Genomic DNA, 22,652 nt, shown 5'->3' on the forward strand with positions numbered 1-22,652 from the left:
TGACGAGATGAGGTTTCAGCCCATCAGCAATCAAAGCGGACAAGAAACCGAAGAAACACACGCACGAAAACTCTCCCCACCCCCCTTAGCACTTTTATGGGACCCTTAACCTATCACGTCGTACGAATATGTAATCTTCGTCAAGGAATATTTGATAGACACCTCTATTCGCCAATAGGAATGCGTGTAGTCGAGCCTGTTTGTCCGTGCTAAGCTAAGGGAGGTCTGTATGTGAGGCTCGCTCAGGTGGTTCGTGAGCGGCGTTCGAAACGGTTGGATTCGGAATGATTGAGAGGCGTTTGAAAAAAGTGTTGTGTTTTGGAGTAGAGCTGAATTCCGTATACGCAGGTTAGTAAACTATATAAAGCAATTTACCACGACAGTAAGTATCTAAATCCGCCAGTAGATGCACGGCTATGGTTATGGCGGAACGTGGGTGCCAGGCACAGTGCAACTCAGTTTAAATTGTGTGAATAATATTTTGGCATCTACCAGTAACGCGAACCCCAGCTCCCAGTCCCAACTGTGATTCCCAGTGCTTTTTGGTGATTGGCAACTGTGATTTTTCCGTTTGCCTCAGTTCTGTCTGGACCTGCAATATTTTATGAATAGAAAACGGAGTGACAGTTTATAGCAGTACTCTCAACACCGCAGAAACAGCAATGCATGCTGAGGGATGTTGTGCAGTCTGATCGATTTAGTCGAATAAATGAATAAGCAGCAAATCATTGCACAATACACATGACTGGGCCAGTGTCGCTTTTTCCAGCAAGCCTAGATTTACGTTTTTGATTTTGTCTATAAAATAAACTTAAGGGGGGGAATCTTCACAATAAGGTTAAGACACCAATTTGGAGACTAGTACCAGACTATAAAACATTATTGATTTGATTTCCCTGTAGGAAATCCTTCCAGTTACTGTGTAACACTTTGTTTAATAATGATAGTTTCCCAGTAAGCCATTAAAAAAAAAAAAAAAAAAAAAAAACAGAAAAACCATTCACTAAAAAAAGAAAAAAAAAATCCCGCTTAATTCTTTCTATATGCACATAACCACAATTAGCATTATCAAAGCCACTGATAGTGGTGGCACCAACTGCTGAACTACTGTATCTTGTGTTTAAAGCTCTAGTGCCCCTTAGTGTAATTCTTTGGTGTTGACATTTCACAGGAAGCTGATATTTTTAGAGTGGGCATTTAAATATGTACAAATAATTTGTAAACATAGACAAGGCATTTTCCTAAACCATTCTCCTGGTTTATATTACAGCTGTACCGTTGAACCACTTTCCATGGCTCCAAGCCTTTCCTTAGGTCAGCTGTTGTTTTTGCAGATCCTTTCTTCGGCCACTAGGGGTCTCGTTTTACCTTTTGTATAAAACAGTACGGTTGTGCTTTAACCCTTTTCATGCTGTGGATTTACGTACTGACTGATATCCAGATAAAGTTCTCAAATTTCAGGTTCTCAAGATGGTAGCTGTCAATTGTTCTGCCAGTCTGGTGTGTGTACAGTGAAAAAGTAGGCCCCTGTGCTGTACCTACAGTACCATGGAATACAGCAGTGTTACTCAGACTCTTTGTGGACTGATTTACTTTATTAAGTTTAATTAAATTCTGAGTATTGTTGTATTGCAATATGTATTCTTTATTGAATGCCTTTTTGAAGTGATTGCAGTTAATATAATTTACAAGTGTAAAGGGATGGGGGGGGGGGAGGTGGAACAGTCCTCTACAGTAGTTTTGATAATATTCTCCCAGAAAAAAAAAACAATGCATGATTTTTTTTTTTTACTTGTTTTGTTTTGGAGATATCATTATTCCTAAAAATAATAATAATAATAAAAAACCTTTCATGATGGCTGCCAGGCAGCCTTATTGTATTGGAGGTCATCCACAAGGTCATCCAAAACATTTCTACAAAGGGTGTATTTTATAGTGCATTCACACTGGTTACAATGAACACATAATTACACTGCTACCTAAGCACATCTTTTCCCAAAGGGGTGCTTCATTAATGTACTGCATCTGCTCCCAGTTGTGCATTGGATGCCAATATACTGTATACTAAAATAAATAATACTGCTGGTGTTATACAGGCTGCCAGCACAATAACGTAGCCTATGAATTAAGAGTCAATTTGAACCTCTCCTAAAATAAGGCATTTAAAACCAAACGTTCTGCCTCAAAGTACTTCATTGTTGCTATGCTGGTTTAAAAAAAGTCTTTTTTTTTTTTTTTGGCTATCCAGCCTTCTTAAATGTAAAAATCTAGCCTAAATGTGTCTGTTATAAAAAGTGCTTTTTCTTTCAATGTATCTGTTAAATTAAGTTGTGCTCTATCTAGGCCTATTGAACATTAATGTCTGAATATTTTATTATGTACTGCATTATGTCATTTTGGAAAATTCTTAAATGTTTTAGTTATGTAAGGCAGGGAGAATATAGCAAAATCCCTTTCTTCTTTTGCCTGTATATATCTCTGTATAGCATTCTTTGTTTTTCTAAAAAAAAAAAAAAATAATTCTCTCATACTTTATGTAAGTGACAGGATTGGTATGATGTATCACGAGGATATTGTTTTACATTGCTTAATCTGTTTTTTATTTCTTTTTAATGCCTTTTAAATGTGTCTTTTTGTGAATTGGGCCTAGCTCTCTCTTCCCTCTCCGTCCCCAGAATTGCTCTTGCCTGCCTGACTTGAACAAAGATAATTACTCAGGAAATGTTTCAGCCAATCCCCTGCAGCTTTACATCCTGGTAGTCAAAGGAGGCCATTCAGGGTGCAGCTTCTATCAGAGAGTCGCTCAAGCTGAAGTACCAAGCCCTTTCTGTCTAAGAACTGAGACTGTCCTCCATGTTTTATAAGTATTGACATAACACTGTGTTAGCCATGCATCCACAGAGGTAAGCCTGCTTTATTTCCTTTGCCTTTATGTGGTGTTTTATATTATACAAGTATACAGTATGATTCTTTGAGATAAACATGCAAATCACACATCACAGCTCTAAAGTCAGGCAGAAGCAAAAGTAGTGTTTCTCTTGTTGCCTTTGGTCACATGGTTACTTAGCCAGTTGCCATAATATATTGTACAGATGACCAGGGCAATGCTTTTTGAACAAATCTATGTAACATTTTTCTGTTTACTGTGTCTTTTCTGGTAATAGGAGTTCTCTTTGTGAGCAGATTGCCTGCAGTCATTGTTTGCCTGTGTCACATGTCTGCTTCAGAGAAAATGGAAGCTAGAAAACAGATGCAGCTGTAACACAGCACTGCAGGGGATTCCTTGAGAAGCTAATGGCTAACTGAACTGTAGACTGGGCTACATTTACTTTAAGAAATTGCAGAGCCTGTCCTGCATTTTCTATTTAATTCTATTTGAAAAAAAGAGAATTGTAAATGTTGTTGCATTTTGCAATGAGGAGACTCATCGCACAGATTTGCTGCCTGCAACATGGTTTTCCATTTAAAAGGGTACTTTGCTTTGCAAATTCACAAATGAAGATTTTGTCTTAAATTAAAATTCAGTTTGAGTAACAAGAAGTGCAAGGGGTAGAATTAACCGTGTTTCATAAGCAGGTCAGCATCCCAAAAACAGTTTTAAAGCAAACTTGCCTTTCATTTTCAATTTGTTTCAATTAAAGTAATTGTAGGGCGTCTACTGTGTTGTTGCAGGATAGTTTACCATTGAAACCAGCTCACAATTTTAAACCCAAGCTATCATTTTGAGCATCAAGTACACTTCATTTGCTGACAGTTTCAGCATTTTAAAGGGAGGTGCATCTATCAGCAGTTTCTTACTGCTGGACACCAAACATCTGACAACAGAAGACAGTTTTAAAATAAGTGTGAGTTATTTCTTTCTGAATTATTGATCATTTATTACATTTCTGCTTACAGTGCTACCTGTCTCTTGACAGCAGTTCTAGCTCTGTACATTGTAGTTTCTTCTGATAGTACAGAGGGTTAAATATAAAGGTATTTTAATACAATGTATGAATTGATGATCAAAGTGCAATATTCTCTATCCAGATCTGTTTGCAAAGCGAGTCAGAATAATTTACATTAATTGAACAGACAGTTTCCTTCCTTTTAACAAATTGTACAAAATAAAGTAGCTTTGCTGTTAGGTGTACGGTTTGATATCCAGGTGATTGATTTGGCTAGGAAACCTGGTAAAACATTGTGAATATACTTTTACTGTAGAATACTACAAATAAAAACACAATCTAGATGTGCAAATGGTATCATGTTTTGCTTTTATGTAGGCTACATTTAACCCAAGAAAAAAAGGGGTTTTGTTACATAAAATAACATAAAATAAACAAATAAAAATTGGAGTCCAGTCAGTTGTAATACAAATGCATTTTGTATCAGTATCTGCGGTATTTCTTAACACAGTAGGAAGTTTACATGTGGCTTATTGTTAGTACCAGTAGCCTGTGCTTTCCCCCCCATTTGAAGCTCTCCTTCACCCTCCCCCAAACCCAAAGTAGGTGGGTATTTTAGCATTATAAATTCCACTTTCAGTTTGGCTCAGCACAGAAGTTAATTTGAGCATGCTATACAAATGACACAGTGCAGGTTTTACATTAACAGGTAAAAACCCTTGACTGTATTTCAGCCCCTTTTAGCATGTACAGTACATAACCCTTAAGCAATGTAAGTATAGTAATTTGTAATCAAAAATAATATGTACAACATTTAAAACTGGCAACACATAGTAAAAGTGAAAGCCAATATCACTGACTAGTGTTTTAAAATGGATACCAAAAGCTTTGAGAGTGAAGCAAGTAGGGATTTTAAAATGAGAACAAAGAAGTATTCTTGAATAAATATACAGCAGTATGGTTTTTCAGATGTTTAGCTATCTGTTTATACAGTTACATTTCATTTCTCTCTTAGATTACATGATTCTGTTTTTATTAGAAAAGAAAAAAAAATCTCTGCATTGCAGCAAAATGTCTGAGACAGGATAGCAGCGAGCTGTGTTCCACAGTGTAGCAGCCCAATCACGCTGCTCCATGTAACACTCAAACCAATCGCAGGCACAGTCTAGGTTAAAGATTGACAATTGCAGTATAGCAGCAGGGAGAGCAAGGCCCTTCTGGAAAATTCTGCAACCATCTTTGTTTCATCACAACCAGCCAAATTAAGGCCAGGCTGAAGAATTTTCTTGTATATTCTGTGCATAAGACAAGGTATGCTACTATGTGTCACTTTTCTGCATTGCATAATAACAAAGAGAATGTGTTATTTTTATAATTTCTAGTACGAATGAAATGTGTTACTTAGGGTATGTGGCAGACACAGGTAGACACTGATTTCTTATACACTGAACCTCACTTTGTATTACCTTACCTCTGCTATCTGAGGCTATACTTCCTTGTGAAAACACAAGGCAGTATAACCTGTAAAATGTAAAAATACAGGGAAGAGTTTTTAATGTCATCTCCCACAGAATCAGGAAATATAGCCCTCTTGGTTCAGTTTGAGAGGTTACCCGGTGACTCAGGCTAAAGCTATTGCATCAGCAATAAAAATAAATGACCTGATGAGCCAGTAATATTGGTTATAGCCCGGTTTGAGGTTGTCATGGTCAACTAAAATAGAATTGCTGTGATAAAGTTTGCCCGCCGTTAGTCCAAACTGGGGAAAAAATATGTATTTAAAAAGTAAACTTCTCTTTTATTATTGTAACATTTAATTTGTCAGATATTTTAGGGACATGACCATGATAATATGTGGTCATTCCAAATTGCACAGTTCCTGGAAAGCAAGCTGTGAGGAGTCTAGGGGACAAAAAAACAGCACCATTCAGGACAGTGGCTTTCTGACATGCCATCTCCTGCAGGATTTATGCTTCAGAGTGGGTTTGGCCCAGACTTTCTCAGAAAGTTTTGTTGCTGTGAAAATTAAGATGCTTTGCAATCCTATGTAACTACCTGTATGGTCAGCTCAAGGTCTTATTGGATCAAGAAAGTTTAGCTGTGTCTAAATATTCATTTTCTTATATAATCTCATCATAATGGTGTCGGCTAATTTAAAATACAACTACAACTACTACTAGTAATACAAAAGCTAATACTAAAGATAAACAATGTTGTCCTTGATTGTTTTGGAGGTTGACTGGGTTGAGCTCTTGCCTGAAGCTTGATTTTTACACAGTTTTCAGATTTAACTTGATTGTCTTGTATTCATCTTTGCTGACTGTTCTGTATCCTACATCCACTTAAGCTGATTGTAATAACTGAGAACATATTCTCATTTTACAAACATGACAAAGGCACTGGAAGGTTGAAATAAGGAAAACGGGACATCTGTATTTATTAATGTTTGATTTGTTACTATATAGATTAACTGACCAACATCTTATCATTGCTTCAAGGCCATGGCTTTTGTGTGAGGGTATACTACTGTATGTGCTTTCTGCCTAATTAAAGGCTTCAGTTACTGCTTTAAGTTTTACTGAGGTGTTAGTTTAAACAGTAATATACAGTAGCAATCACATTTTTATTTTTTGCATTTGTCTGATCTGCTAGAGCTGATAAGTAACTGTAGCACATGTTTGACTTGCCCAAGGTTAATAAATATTTCAAATACAAATATTTTTTGCGTTAAGCAATAGAACAATAATTAACATGTAATCATTTAGATTATAGTTCTGTTAGATGCCATTTTAAGTGCGCCTACACAACAATTACTGGTCAAAACTGATTTACAGGATGACTGTAGACATACAAATAACAAAACAATCGCCATCATGTTTAAAAAGATAGGAATACGGACAGCACGTCAATGCTAATGCGTATTTTGGTGTAAAGCCTACAGACTGTTCAGAAACACTTTGGTACTAATGATGGTGACTATTTTTTGCTCACTTTTAAATGCCTTGTCCACCCCTTCATTGCAAATGTCCATCTAAAAAAAGTAAGTTCTTAAGGTTCATAGGTATAAGGTTAATTATAATGAGGACCATTTTGGCACGTTTTTGAAGATTTCACACATAATGTGAAAATAATATTACAGTGCCTGTACAGAGTTTGGGCAACGTTTCTTCAGCCGAATCCAGAACATCCCAAAGCAGGAAATAATCTCTTCTGCGCATTGATTTTTATACTTTAAACAGGAGTTTAGTTTAATTTTATACTGCATAGTTGATTAGGTGACTGGATACAAGAGCAAAGTGGTGTTCCGTTTTTGGATTTAGTTGAATATAAAAGGTTAATTAAAATAAATGCTTTGCATAACAGTAAAATTATAGGCTAGATTTTTACTTTCACTTCTGATCAAGCCTAAATAGATAGCCACTATAGTAGAGCTTTCTGGCTAAAATCGGAAAAGGTTCAGACTTCAGCTTTTGAATGTTAAGTGATCATGCCTGTTACTGTTTTAAAAACTCAAAGCACCATTGCATGTCTGTTGGGGGGACATACTGTAATAGTTGTGTGCTATTTTTCTTGTTGATTCATTGGTTGCAGTTTGGCTGAAGAAGAAATTAAAACAGAACCAGAGGTGGTTGAGGGGATGGACATCTCAACACGATCTAAAGGTGAGAAAAAAACAAAACCAAATGGTGAACATTCCCCTTGCTGTTTAGAGATACACTGCACTTTAAAATACTGTAATGCATCTTCTTTAGTTAAGTGCACCACTGTTTCAGAATATCGGACCAGGCTTGTGTGGTGTAGCTGTTTCACGACTGCTTTTTGCTGTCACTGTGTTTGAAAGTAGTGGTCTGGATATCAAGTATGTAGCCACTCAGTAACCCAGTGAACCCTTCAGTAAGTTGGTGGAGTGCACAGTTGACAGATCACATTTCACTTCCTCTTTATGCCCTTCAATAAACACTAGTGGCAGTCTGCTTTAAACCCAACCAATGAGCACTGTGTATTGTACACCACCCTTCTTTGTGTGCAGGTTTTATTTCTTTTTTGTGGTGTGGTGTTGTTTTTTTTATGCTGGGACTCTCTTTAACTGGTTCAGTTTGTAGTTTCAGATCCTGGGCCAGCAGAACGTGTAGCACAGAAAAGAAAGATTCCTAGTCCTCCACATTCTTCCAATGGCCACTCCCCAACAGAGCCATCTGTCAGCCCCATAAAAAAGAAAAAGAAACCTGGTTTAGTGAACAGTCACAACAAGGAGCAGGTACAATATACAAGAGTTACTTTTAGTGGAAATAAACCATGAACTGCGTTTAACTGAAACATATTTTTGGCAACTATGTTACAAAATGTTGGTCTGTGATGGGGAACTTATACTTTACCTGCATTCATCAAGCAATAATACTGTCCACATTAGTAATTAGCAGTGTTACATACTGCACCTGTGTGGTCTTCTATCTGTTTTGGGTATTGTAGCTTAATGATGTACTGTGATTTTGTGAGCTTTATAAGTTTGCTGTACATATAAACCCTGATAGAAATAATACTGCATTCAGTCTGACTGGTTACTGTAGTTTTTTATTTATTTTTTATTTTTGCCTTTCAGGGAAACATTTAATATACAAAATAATACAACAATAAGTTGTGTTTTACACAGTGAGCACTTTTTAATCATGTTTGTTACTAAGTAGCTTTTTATATAGTGTTTGTTAACGTTGGTTTGTCAACACTAACTATTGTTGGTTAATGCATTTAGCTTTTTTTTTTTTTTTTTTTTTATACCCCAGAATATGTATGCTGTAATTTGTAGTCTAATCCCATATTATATTGATTCTTTACATGAATTTGTTTGAAGATATATATTCTGACTATTCTGTAAACCAATCAACCTGTTTTGCATTTACCAGTCCTGTAAAAACATAATTAAAGAAATCTGTTTAACTTGGTGTACAGAATGAAGAGACAAACCATTTGAAATTTAGTCCTAACTTGTCATTGACTTTCTGCCAAAGAATAATAATTATTATGCAAAGGATACACTTGCATAATAATTCATGCATCGGTTGGTTGAGCAATAAAAATGTTTTCAATTACAATTGTGAATCTGGGCATTTAATGCTACAAAGTATCAGATTTCTTGTGAGACTTAATTGTTACAAGCGTAACAATTTTGCACAGTAATTAGCTTTGATCAGATTGTTTCTAATCTAAATATTATTGTCTTCCTAAATTTAAACTGGATCAAATAGTAACGTCATGCATACAAGAGCGTGAAGTGCCCTGTTGAACTGAAAGTTGATTGTTGTCAAATGTCTTTTGGTCTGCCCTTTGTATAACTTCATTGTGGTCATGTGACTGTTATGCGTTAACCTGTACAGTTTCTTGTATTTTGAAACCTGTTTCTCTTGTCTGCATTACAGTCAGAACTAAGGCATGGTCCCTTTTACTATATGAAGCAGCCACTCACCACAGACCCTGTTGATGTTGTGCCGCAGGACGGGCGGAATGACTTCTATTGCTGGGTGTGTCACCGTGAGGGCCAGGTCCTCTGCTGTGAGCTTTGCCCACGGGTCTACCATGCAAAGTGTCTGAAACTGACAGCTGAGCCTGAGGGGGACTGGTTCTGTCCTGAATGCGAGGTACCAGCAATTCTTACAATTCAGTCTTGGACTGCTGAACTAAACTACTGTAGCATGCTGTCTGTCTGCACTTGAGTGCTGTGTAAGATGTGTCTAAGAAAAAGAAACAGTAGTAAGGAGAGTGCACCAAGCATAGATGCATCATGTTTGGTGATGTTGGGGGGGGGGGGGGGGGGGGGGGGGTGGGGGTATAGGTAAATAGGGGGGGGGGGGGGGGGGGGGGGGGGGGGTGGGGGGGGGGGGGGGTAGAATACCTTCCCTGGGGAAGGAATACAGAAACCAGAAAGCAGCTGTTGATGAAAGATTTAAAATTATAACCCACAGTTTTAGTAGCGAATGGCTGCCCTATTTAAAAAGGAGTTTGGTGCAGTGACAGTTATGAGCCATTTATGGGATGGAGTAGGGAAAGAGACCCAGGTTCAAAGCTTGTGATTGTCAGAACACATTTTTAAATTGCCTCCTTTTTCTTTTTTGCTTTTCAGAAAATAACAGTAGCAGAATGTATAGAAACTCAAAGCAAAGCAATGACAATGCTAACGATAGATCAGCTGTCGTACCTTCTTAAGTTTGCACTACAGAAGATGAAACAACCTGGGGTAAGTGATTATGTCTGCCTTAAAACTGGAACCAAAATCTGAAGCCTTTAGCATAGACCTGTTTGTACCATATTGTACTCATGCAATACAAAAAAAAGTTATACTCTGGTAAAACTTTACATACATATTTTGTACATTTTATTGTATATTTGCATATGTCTGAGTATCTCAATACCAGCAGTGCAAACTAACAATGTCACTATTCAACTTTTCAGCACTACATAACTTTGTAGAAGGATAACTAATTGAGTAGCTTGGATCTGATATCCTGAGAAATAAATTTAAAAAAAATGGTATGTTTGATTAGCGTACAGGTCAGTTGGTTTTAGGAGTTGTCTTTGCTACTACGGTCTGACTGCAGTTTTGAGTGGACAGGTATATTGAAAGAGTAGTGCAGTACTTTGTGTGATGTAAAGAAATATCTTTTTATCATTTGAAGAAATGCATTCTGCAAGCTTAATGTCTGTTTTTCTTTTCATCAGTTCGTGTCCTGTAAATTGCAAGAAAATGTATAAATAACTTGATAATATACCAAATCTGTCTATCTGGGCTTTGTGGATTTGTTCTCCTACCTTTTTATATTACCAAGAAAAATCCAAATAAGATGTACAGAGATAAAAACTCTTGTGGTTAGTTACATACAGGGCACTCAGGCCCCAGGAAAACACACAGTACTGTGCTTGATGTAGGTAAAGATGTACTGGAGGTAGGTTTTACATTTTGTTTATGTCAGAAAGCCATGGAATACCTGCTAGAGACTACTGGCCAGTTATGATACGATTGAGAAAGAATAGATAGGTTTTTAGTTTTCATACCACCAAAACTTTAACATCTCTGTATAACAAACATAAAATTATCGGTAATACCCGGCATACAATATATAAAGCAACACTTACAAAACATTTACAAAATAGCAAGTGACGATTCTTAAAGCTCACCTTATTGTGTTTTGTAAATAGATGAATATGAAATGCACTCAAATTCAAAGGCAAGCTTGGTTTTTAAATCATTTTGCAATTGCTCCCTCTAATGAAGCTTTGCTGAATTGCTTCTTAGTCTAAACTCTGCTCAGCTGGACCGTCGGAGCAGCCTAATTAATTCTTATGTGGCCAGTGCTGTTTGGTAATAACACACATTGTCCAGACAGCTGAATCCAAGCTGTTTTCTGGTCAGGAAAAGCTCTCCTTGCTCTTTTTCAGGATCAGCCTTGCTCGCCTCTCTCTCCCCATGCAGCAGCCCATCGGAGAGAACCTATTAATTGGGTAAAAAAAAGCAATATTTACCATATATCCCTAATAATGATAGCTGCAGCTTTGAAAATACTTGGCAGTATGACTGTCTAGAGGACTGCCTATCGTGGTAAGCTCTAATGTCTATCTGGACATGGCTTTTTAATTGACTCATATTTTGCATTTGTCTTTCAACAGACGGAACCGTTCCAGAAGCCAGTTTCACTAGAACAACACCCTGATTATGCTGAATATATTTTTCATGCGATGGACCTTTGCACGTTAGAAAAGGTAGGTTATGTTGTGGAATTCTTTCTTACCATAATATCCAAAAACGGTGTGGTTCATTGATTGACCATGATAAATTGACATATACAGTATATATTACAAAAATACAGTTTGTTGTTCCTTGCTTGTTGGTTACAGCTTGTAATATGTTATCAACAGAGCTTTGCTTTATAAAGCTTTCCTGTTTAAATTTCAGAACATCAAAAAGAAAATGTATGGTTGTACTGAAGCTTTCCTGGCTGATGTTAAGTGGATTTTGCACAACTGCATAATTTACAATGGAGGTTAGTGTGTGCTTTTTAGCATTGTTCAGACCAAATATTGTCCATGCAAAAAATAAATAAAAAATGTTTACAAACAAATCTGAAAGAAAATATAAAAATGTATATTTTGATTTTTCTAGGAAATCACAAGTTGACAGCGACGGCTAAAGTCATAATAAAAATATGTGAACATGAAGTAAGTATTATTTAAACACGTAATAAATCTCTACTCTGTTTTGTGCATATAAATATTTAAGTAATATATATATATATACTTTTTTTCTGTACAGATGAATGAAATTGAAGTGTGTCCAGAATGCTATCTGTCAGCTTGCCAAAAGAGGGAAAACTGGTTTTGTGAGCCTTGTGTAAGTAAATCATCTACTAGTTTAAATGCATGATTACACTAACTTGCATTGCCATCTAGTGTTGACTGTTGGTATTTTGCTTTCACAGGAAACAGAATATAGATCTGGTATATAATAAAATTGAAACAATGTGTTATGTTTTTCTTTTTTTTTTTTTTTAGACTAACCCTCATCCTCTAGTGTGGGCAAAACTGAAAGGCTTCCCATTCTGGCCTGCCAAAGCGCTGAGGGATAAAGACGGGCAGGTTGATGCCCGATTTTTTGGGCAGCATGATAGGTAAGATTTCTTCCAGTAATCTTTCTTCAGAACACGCTTTATTTATGTAACTTGATTTAAATAATCCAAAACATCAGCTAAGAAGTGTGATTAAATATATGTGATTATTCTTTTTTTGTCCTAGGGCCTGGGTCCCTATAAATAACTGCTACCTCATGTCAAAAGAAATTCCTTTTTCTGTGAAAAAGACAAAAAGCATCTTTAACAGTGCCATGCAAGAGATGGAGATCTACGTGGATAACATCGGGAAGAAGTTTGCCGTTTTTAATTACGCTCCCTTCAGGACACCGTACACCCCAAACAACCAGTTTCAAATGCTGCTGGATCCCACTAATCCGACAGGGGGGACTGTAAGGCCAGACAAACAGGAGAAAATCAAGTTCAGTTTTGACATGACAGCATCCCCAAAGATCATTCTGAGTAAACCCATGCTGTCCAGCAGCACTGGACGGAGGATCTCCTTAACCGACATGCCAAGGTCTCCGATGAGCACAAATTCCTCTGTGCACACAGGCTCCGACATCGAGCAGGATGCTTCAGAGAAGAGCGTCAAGGCTCCATTCAATCACTACAGTGCTGGTGAGGAGTCCATGGACTTCACAGATCGGAGTACAGGTACACCCAGCGACAGGGACTGGAAAACTGATCCTGCCCTTGAGAGTTCTACTGAGAAACAACAGCTGCAGCAGTGCTTTATCTGAAGCTGCTTGTCAGAGCAGTCAGATTTCTAAATGGGGTTTAATGTTGATGCTGCATCAGATGGATGGGGTATTTGGTTGTGTTCCTCTTGATGTTATCAGAAGGGGTATTTTTTTATTGTAAAATTCTGGCAGTTGTCTGCTGGCTAAACTTGTGTTCTAGATTAAACTGGAAGCTTTTCATGTATTGTACAAATAGTCTGCATACACAGAGTAGAATCTGACAGTTCTAGCTAGGATAGTAACGACTGTCTATTCAGTTCAACGATAACGTCTTCTCATGTAGAGTGATATTTCAAGTACCAATTAACAGCAGGTTTGTAAATTGCAGGGAACTATGTTGGCAGTACTGTACTTTATATGTAAATACTGCATTGTTAAAAACATTGTACTTTGATAAGTGTATTAGTAATTCTAATTATAAATGTGTTTATTTCCTACCTTAGCATCTCCAGCATCTGCAAAAATGGGACATACTGGGAGTCCAAAACCTTTCTCTTCTCAATCATCCACACCCACTGCTCCCAAACAAGAACGCACCTCAACAACTGGCAGCATTCTTAACCTTAACCTGGGTTGGTTTAAATAATTACATATATTTTTTCTCTTGAAGGACCTTGCCTGATTTTGGATACCAAAGTTTAATTACCATATTATATATATATTATATATATAATATATATATATATATATATATATATATATATATATAATATATATATATATATATTGAAAAAAATCAATTGTTGTTATTTTTTACAGATTTTTTTTTTTTTTTTGCAGTTAATGGCTTGTAAAAAAACAGTTCAGGCAGATTTGCCGATTTTACTGTATGGTCTCTTTCATCCCAGATGCATAGGACCAGAAGCAATTGTAACATCTTTCTATTTCTGTGTTTGTCCCAGATCGCAGCAAAGCTGAAATGGACCTGAAAGAACTGAGCGAGTCGGTACAGCAGCAGACCACAGCGCTTGTGCTGACATCACCAAAGAGACAAATACGCAGCCGTTTCCAACTCAACCTTGATAAAACCATTGAAAGCTGTAAAGCCCAGCTTGGTAAGCAGTGGGATTAGCTACAGCCTTTCCTGTGTTACCATAACAAAACCAGTGCAGTAGTCATTGGATTTTTGATATCTGCTGAAATGTTATTGTAATTCAGTAATCAAGGCTTCTGCTATGACACCCAAATAAAAAAATTAAAAAGTCAGTTAATTTTTTTTTTTTTTTCACAGGAATAAATGAGATTTCTGAAAATGTGTACACAGGGGTTGAACACAGTGATTCTGAAGATTCTGAGAAGTCTGATTCCAGTGACAGCGAGTATATGAGTGAAGATGAACAGAAATTAAAAAATGGACAAGATGAGGATAAAAGCGAAAGGGACCTAAAAAAGAAAGCCAAACTGCCTTCCCAAAGTGATGTAAAAACAGAGGCTGATGAGGAAAGCAAAGCAACCGAAGAGAAAACTGAACTCTCAACAAAAGAGAGATCAAGCTCAGACTTGGAAAAGGAGCATTCAGAAATACTTAAGGGTTCACAGCACTCTTCAAAGGAAAACTTAAAAGCCAAAGAGGAGGTGGGGCCCCCTCCTGTGGGCCAGGACATGGATTCAGACTCTGATGGGGAGCTGGTGATAGACCTGGGGGAGGATCACGCTGGCCGTGACAGGAAGAAAAGCAAGAAGGAGCAGATTTCCACAAATGCAACGAAAGAGATTCCCGCTGCTAAGCAAGAGGGTACTGCAAGATTTTTATTTTTCATTTTGTGTGTTGGGGCTCCTTTCTGTATTGAGGGAGTGATAATCCCTACACTCAGTACAGTTTTTTTTTTTTTTTTTTTTTTTTTTTAATGTAACTGGTTGCTCAGATTCTCAAATTTCTTATAGCAGGTAATCAATTAAGTGCCTACAAACTAGAGTTATTATGGATTGGATAACTTCTGCCTGAGCAGGTTTAGCAGGAACCTGATATATAGAAATCTCATGAATGGGATTCATAATGGACCACTTTGGCAACGCTTGATAGGAGTGTTGGATAAAGTTTATATTTAAACTACTTGCAGCTCACTTTTCACTGTATGTTGAGAGCGTGTTACTGAATTGATGTAAATGAACAATTACAGATCATCTGTATGTCAATTGTTTTCTTTTAGGTAAGGTTTCTCCATCTCCCAGCACAGCTCTGAAGCCTGCTGGAGAAGCTGCTTCTTCTTCACTTCCTAGCCTCAGGGACTCTGCTCAGACTTCCACCATCGCAATCCCAATTAATATGGTGTCTATCCCAGCTACTTCGCTAACATCTAGCACTGCTGCTGCAGCAGTTAAAAAGCAGAGGCCGCTTCTGCCCAGAGAAACTGCTCCAGCTGTCCAGCGGGCTGTTGTATGGAATTCCACAAATAAGTTCCAAACCTCCTCACAGAAATGGCATATGCAGAAGGTACAGAGACAGCAACAGCAACAGAACCAGAGCCAAAACCAGCAGCAGCAGAACCCGTCCCCTCAGAATACACAGCAACAGAGTTCACAGAAGCAAACACAGCCAGCGCAACCACCGCAGCCAGCACAGCCACAGCAGCAACAGCAGCCAGCACAGCCACTGCAGCCACAGCAGTCTTCACAGCCCTCCACAAGCACTCGATACCAGACTAGACAGGCAGTTAAAGGTACTACTCAAACCCATTTCAAACTAATGGATCGTAGAAGCAGCGTCATTTTTTTTATTGTATAACCATAACATAGAAAAGTAAATTGAATATACAGTCATCCCCCTTTATAATGCTATAGCGTACAGTGTAAAGGGATGCATATAAAGGGGGGGCACTGTATTAGGAATAACTAATGAGATTTTGCAACACAACAAAGACAGCAGGAGAAGGGGGAGATCATTTTATGATGTCATTTGTGTTTCTATCAACCAGAAATTACAGATTTTAGTGCATTTTAAGAACATCTATAGAAGGTTCTACAAAATACAGTACCCAAGTTTTAGAGTAACTGCTATGTTCAAAGTCACAAGGAAATGGTAAATAAACTGGCATTCTGAAATGTTTGTTTGGAATGCTTTTTTGGGGTTTCGATAAAGGAGTCCTGCAGTTATTACAATATCTGTTTTCCTGTATTGTTTTAGCTGTACAACAGAAAGAGGTCACTCAGAGCACATCAACATCTTCGATTACTCTGGTTACAAGCACTCCAGCTGTTTCGATGATAACCACGCCAGTGACAGTCAGCACACCATCTACATCAGTTAACACTGACTTCCAGATTGCAACAACTTCAGCTGATGTTGCAGCAGACATTGCCAAGTACACCAGCAAAGTAAGCAATTCATGATTGTGCTTTTCAAATAAATATACAAGATTGCCTCTCTTCAAAATTTTTGGCAGTATAACTTGCTTTACTTGATACGTTTGCTAGTATGTTTAATTTACCTTTCAGATAATGGATGCAATAAAAGGAACAATGACTGAAATATACAACGATCTCTCAAAAAGTACTTCGGGCAATACAATACAAGAGGTATGTTTGGTGAAAACATTTACAAGGTTCACATTAGATGGGCTCCATTTGCTACCTAGACCTCTCATTTCCACCCCCCATAAAATAGATGAGCTGTTCCTTTTCTCTTTACTATGTATAATTATTTTTGTTCAAAATCGATAGTTATTAAGAAAGATGAGATGTGCATTTGTCAAGAGAAATTCTACTAAAAAAATGAAAATAATAAATGATAATAAATTGAACGACATGTGTTGGCATGAAGTCATAGCAGACGTTTTTTTAATTGGTTTGCAGTAAGCTGGTCTAACGCATTAATAGTAGAATAACTAATTATCTTCAGTGTATATAGCCTTCAGGTTTCATGCTGTATTACTCAATTTTCCTTTTCCTTTTTACAGATTCGACGGTTGAGAATTGAAATTGATAAGCTGCAATGGCTGCATCAGCAGGAGCTGTCAGAAATGAAACACAACCTTGGTAATAAATTCAAGCTCCCTTAAAAATAATGAAAAGTTCTTGGGGTGCTATTTACTATAACGGTTTAATTTGTACATTTTGTATTATCCTTAACAAATGGCTAATCAAAGGCTAAGATGTATATGTTATATATGTCTTATATGTTCAGTTACTCTTGGTTAGTTAAACAACTTGTATAATTACATGCATTTCAAATGTTATCTTTTTAAGCAATATTACATTAAAGACAATTTTGATTAATTATATCAAGTATGCATGTGTCTACAGTAACACTTCAAAAAATGTGACTGGGAACCTACAGGGCTACAGTATATGGCGTAATATTCACAGGGCTGGCATATCCTGTCTTGTACATTTCAGAGCTGACGATGGCAGAGATGCGTCAGAGCTTAGAGCAGGAGCGAGATCGGCTGATGGCAGAGGTTAAGAAACAGACGGAGCTTGAGAAACAACAGTCTGTGGATGAGACCAAGAAGAAACAGTGGTGCGCCAACTGCAAGAAAGAAGCCATCTTCTACTGCTGCTGGAACACCAGCTACTGTGACTACCCATGCCAGCAGGCTCACTGGCCTGAGCACATGAAGTCCTGCACGCAGTCCGGTAAGGGAACACACACTTTTATTAGCACTTTTGTCTATTGGAAGCAAAAGACTAATGTTTTCAGTCATGTTATAAATTAAATTAATGAACCATTTCATTATTATTTTTTTTTATGTACACCATTTTCAAAATCGTTGTTGTTCAAGAGCTGAAACAAAATGTTTGAAAACCTTAGCATTACATTTTAAATGACTGTTGCTAATGGAACTTGATATGACAGGCTATTGTGAAGGGAAAACACCCAGACATAAAAATACATTTCATGTAATTTATTAAATAGATATGGCCCATGGCCTCATCTGTAGAAGTACAGATTTGATATAAATTTAAATAGATTAATCAAAACAACATAATAGATTTCTATCTTGTGCAAGTGGTTGTTTATGGTTTAAACCATATTTTCAATAAAAAAGTGCACTTGACCTAATATTTGTAGTATTTTCATATACAGTATTAAAGTACTGTTTGTGTACAATGTGTCAAGATGCTGTACACGACTACACAAAATATATATATTACTGCATTTTTTCAGTTACATAAATAGTATACTGTTTGGAATTGATTCTGTTCATTAATTATGTATTACGGCCATAATAATATGAGTCTAACTTTAGAATTCCAGATCTTATCGGAAGCACAAGCAAGGTAGGGATTGGCCTGCACCAGTTCATTGAGAGGATAGAGGTGTGCAGGAATATAGGGAACAAAGCTCTAGTAGGATCCTGTTTTTAAATACTAGCGATTTCATATTCTGTAGTTAAGGAAAATTGGCATTTAAGTGACATGGGGATTAGGGAAACTAGAGTGTTTTATTCTGTTAACATGCCTTTTAAATTTAAATTGTGTTTCATTTGTCTTTACAGCCACTGCATCTCAGCAAGAGGCTGAGACAGAAACGAATACAGGTGCTTCAAGCAAAACCTCCCAACAATCCGCCAGTGTTCAGCCACCGGCAACAGAGACTACAGCTGCCCCACATGAAAAGGACTCCAGTGTAGAAAAAAGCAAAGACAATGACACTGTTAGTGTATCTTAACATTTTTTTTTTTGACTACATCACAACATTTAATCTTACATGCATTCAATGTCAAGCTCTTGTTCAGAAAAAGACTGATAGGATTTTTTTATTCCAGTCCTTTCTACGTTCAGCATCATCCCAGCCAGAAATAGATTAGAAAGCAGACCACTATTGCAAACAAACTAGTAACACCAGTCTTACCTAATTATTGTTAGTGGAGCTGCCTTTGGTTTTAGTAGGCGACTCGGTTATAACTGGTTACTATCACACTGTATTCATGTCAGTTCTCATTTCTAACTCTATTGTCCAAGAGTTGAATTTGTTGTGATCTGCTACAGTGGGTGGAGAACACTCATTTGTACGATTCTCTGAAACACAAACCTTCTGAAGCCCTCTGGCTAATATGAAATGGAAACACAAATACTCATTTTAGTTCACTTGCAAAGGAAATGTGTTGTCAGTAAGTGGCTCCATTCAATTGTCTTCTGTACATGAATTTCTTTATTTTTTGTAGTTGAAATCTCAGCTGTGCTGGTTAGTTCAAGCTCTACACATGCAAATGGAAAGGGGTCGCTGATAACGAGTAGTACTGGCTATGGTATTATCATATTAAATATGAACTTCCTTATAAATTACATATTTTTAAATAAAATACTTATCTTGTTATTCCTGTTAACATTTCTAGTAACTTCCATGTATTTTGTTTAAATGTGTAACACCGCAAAATACACTATGGTGGATCTCTTTTAACTTTCCAATTCCTGTGCATTGAACAGAGTTTGTTTCCCCCACAAACAAACTTTATTTCCAGTGTAGAAATTACAATAGAGTGGGGGAGCCACCGTCACATTTTGTTCTTAGCTTATTTAAACAAAATCTGTAAAATCTGTGAAAAGTCCACGTGAATAAAAATGCAAGTACTTTTATCTGAAACAAATCATTTACAGGGAAGTATAACTTTATATAAAGAGTTGCCAACATTAAAAGAAAGTTGTAGTACCAGATTTCGCGTTTGTAGAAATGAATTGAAAATCCCTGTGCTGTCTCTGCAGATAGCAACAGGCGTGAAGAGCAGCCAGCCAATTAAATTGGTCCAGGTACCACAGACTACTACCTATATCCCAAATTCTCAACCCACAATAGTAAGTACAGAACTTATTCCCACTTCTAGTGCTGTATAGTTGTTGTTTTTTAAAAGCATGTTTCTTCTTAATAGCGCTTTTAATTCTCTCTTTTTTTTGTTCTATTTTTCTTATTTGCATTGTTTAGTTAAGCTTTATTTTATTTAGTATAGTGACATCTTAGTGTCATTGTTACGTGACTAACAAAAGACCCATTTACACGTTATCATTCTATTTGCCTTTTAAAGATGCATTTACTTTGTTTGGAATTCCATTGCTTCGTAACTACCCAGTGTTGTTTCATGAGAGATACAGAGGTGTTTCTGAACTGCACCACATTGAATACAGGCCTGCTAAGAGACAGCCATTAGCTATCATTGCATTGTTAGTTTTATATTCATCAAGAACGACTGTAAGCAATCCTGGTGTATTTCATCAGCTACAACCTATTCTTTAGCCACCTTCTAAAACCGTGAAAACACTTGTAGAACAGATGGATTTCTAATTAATATTTGATAGTGCTGAAACAGGTACATTCTTACCTGTGACTTTACATGAGTTAAGATATAAGCAAGCTAATCTTGTAACTTTGCCATAAGCTTTACAGCACCAACAAGTCTTAGAAAACACTGTACATTTACCACTGGACTTGAGAGTAACACATACTACATATTGTATTTGGTCACATACATTAAGGTGCACAGTGATTAAAAAGTTGCTGCTATTCATTAATTTACTGAACACTGTACAGTTTTTCTCCTGGTTTTAATGTTTTGGGATGGTGGCACTTTCCTGTACAGCAACATTGCCATTACTAGATTTGCTTCTCTAACAAGATGTACCTTATTTTTTTCTTCTATTGTTTTTTTTAATTTATTGTAACAAAAAAAATATGATTGGGAATTGCTTCTCATTTATTTGTATTTATTTTTTCTTTTAAAATTTCCAATTAAAAAAAGAAACCTTTTTATCCACAGACGATCCCAGTAGTTGTCGGCCCCAGTTCTGGGACAGTAGCCATGCGAACAGGAGTCCAGTATGTCCAGGCTACAATGCCAGTTCAAGTACGCAGAGTTTAATGCTTCACAAAGTACACAGGAGAAAAGACTGAAAACACTCTGTGTGTGTGTGAGAGAGAGAAAAAAAAAATTTGTGAATTGTGTAAAAATGTGAAACTGCACTTCTGTGTACTGACCTTGATACGATGGGAAAATTGTATTTGTGTAAATAATGAAAAAAAACAAAACCCATTGGCTACACTACACTATTGTATAGCATTAACACCCTTTTTTACCTATTGGTATGTGCTTCTTTTGTAAATACGCTTCCATTTTTGGATGTCTTAAACATCTTATTCTTATAGATCCATCTTTTATTTTTTTCGGTTTCTTTTTTTTTTTTGTCACTATTGGAATGCTAGACAGTATTGGTTAAAAAAGATTTGGTTAAATTTAATAGAAAATCTGAGCCAGAATATGAGGGCGTTTTTAACAAATGTAAAATGGTTTATTCTTTTTGAAAATTTCAATACCATGGAAGCCCCTGGATGCCTCAGTTCTGCAATGCACCTGACAATCGTGCGGTAAAATAGACCACAAGCCCCAAAACTTATGGAAAGATGTATCACTCCATTTGTGGAAGCTTAAAGTGATTATTATATATTGGAAATACACAAAACAGGTGTTATTATGGAGCCCCAGAGTTTGTGCAAATGGTGCATATCTTAATACTGTCTGCCTACAATTTATATCCCTGATTTTTCGTGGACCTCATTTGACTGTATTTTTATTGTATGTAGTAATGTTTATACTGTTAAAGGTCAAAGGATGGTGGTATTCAGATTCAGCATGGCTTAGATTATTAATAGAGACCCCAGTGACACAAACACAAGCCCATGAAATACAACTGTGCTGAAAATATTCATTCTAAAATGGAGGCCTTACTTTAGCTTTCTTAGCAAGCAGTCCCATGTGAACATATTGTATTAATGGGGAAAATAATTGGCCAGATTATACTAACCAAATGTATAAAGCAGAATGAAAATGTTTGAAATACTGTTACTTTTTTTTTGCAGAACTGTCTGTAAATGTATGTTAATGATAAACGCATTGTTTATGTATATGAGTCCAGCTAATGTAAAATTTCAGTTTGTTGTACTTTTTTTTTTGACTTTCTGGCCACTTCCATTGTTTATAAAAGAAGCAATTTGTATATATAAGATTGTTAGTGTAAAGTGTTAAAAGGTATCATTTTAACGAAGAAAAGTGTCCAGTTATTCTGCAGGCCTAACTTGTGAAATTTGCTTGCATATTTTTATTTGTACAAAGTTTATATTAAAATTGATTTGTTTTTATTGGCACTGATTGTCATACTAAAGGTATAAAGAAATTAGACTTGTATATATAAAACACAAAATGGATTGCGTGAAAGAATCTCTTACAACACACATGTCCTGGAACTCATTCCATTGTCTTCCCCCACATTATGCACAGAATACATTCAGTATTCAAAACCTTATTCAATCAATCATTCTTTATATGCCACAAAGTGGAAGACCGACTCTAAAAACTAGGGTATTGCCTGTGTAAATATTACAAATTAATAAAAGGCTTACAGTTGTCACCCTAGTCATCTCGGAATCCATTGATCATCCAGGGTTCGAGTGATTGAAGTGACATTTAGACTTGTGGTCTCCA

General features: G+C 36.7%; 1 protein-coding gene across 3 annotated transcripts; it reads left to right on the top strand.

Moving 5' to 3' along the window:
• The first annotated feature begins 226 nt into the window (after window positions 1-226).
• On the top strand, window positions 227-22,315 carry LOC121298040 (protein kinase C-binding protein 1-like). 3 transcript variants are annotated; one of them, XM_041224778.1, is made up of 24 exons: window positions 227-348; window positions 2,676-2,903; window positions 7,479-7,549; window positions 7,991-8,145; window positions 9,302-9,520; window positions 10,003-10,116; window positions 11,316-11,378; window positions 11,544-11,636; window positions 11,830-11,917; window positions 12,037-12,092; window positions 12,187-12,264; window positions 12,426-12,541; window positions 12,666-13,156; window positions 13,686-13,814; window positions 14,145-14,297; window positions 14,474-14,977; window positions 15,393-15,902; window positions 16,367-16,557; window positions 16,678-16,758; window positions 17,139-17,217; window positions 17,578-17,817; window positions 18,681-18,838; window positions 19,888-19,977; window positions 20,934-22,315. In XM_041224778.1, exons 2-24 carry the CDS (start codon window positions 2,890-2,892, stop codon window positions 21,033-21,035), a joined length of 3,795 nt encoding a protein of 1,264 aa, XP_041080712.1. In that variant the 5' UTR covers window positions 227-348; window positions 2,676-2,889; the 3' UTR covers window positions 21,036-22,315. The 3 variants fall into 3 exon arrangements, with proteins under 3 accessions (XP_041080712.1, XP_041080715.1, XP_041080714.1); XM_041224781.1 differs by lacking the exon at window positions 11,316-11,378; XM_041224780.1 differs by lacking the exons at window positions 227-348; window positions 2,676-2,903 and adding an exon at window positions 4,910-5,198.
• The last annotated feature ends 337 nt before the right edge of the window (window positions 22,316-22,652 follow it).

This window comes from Polyodon spathula, chromosome 23 (assembly GCF_017654505.1).
Source record: "Polyodon spathula isolate WHYD16114869_AA chromosome 23, ASM1765450v1, whole genome shotgun sequence".
Classification (NCBI taxonomy): Eukaryota; Metazoa; Chordata; class Actinopteri; order Acipenseriformes; family Polyodontidae; genus Polyodon; species Polyodon spathula.

What these genes read in the sequence shown, in the direction of transcription:
- LOC121298040 (XM_041224778.1), top strand. An exon ending in GGAGAGAACCTATTAATTGG is followed by an intron (nt 11,379 to 11,543) that starts GTAAAAAAAAGC and finishes GTCTTTCAACAG; the next exon opens with ACGGAACCGTTCCAGAAGCC. An exon ending in CTTCACAGATCGGAGTACAG is followed by an intron (nt 13,157 to 13,685) that starts GTACACCCAGCG and finishes TTCCTACCTTAG; the next exon opens with CATCTCCAGCATCTGCAAAA.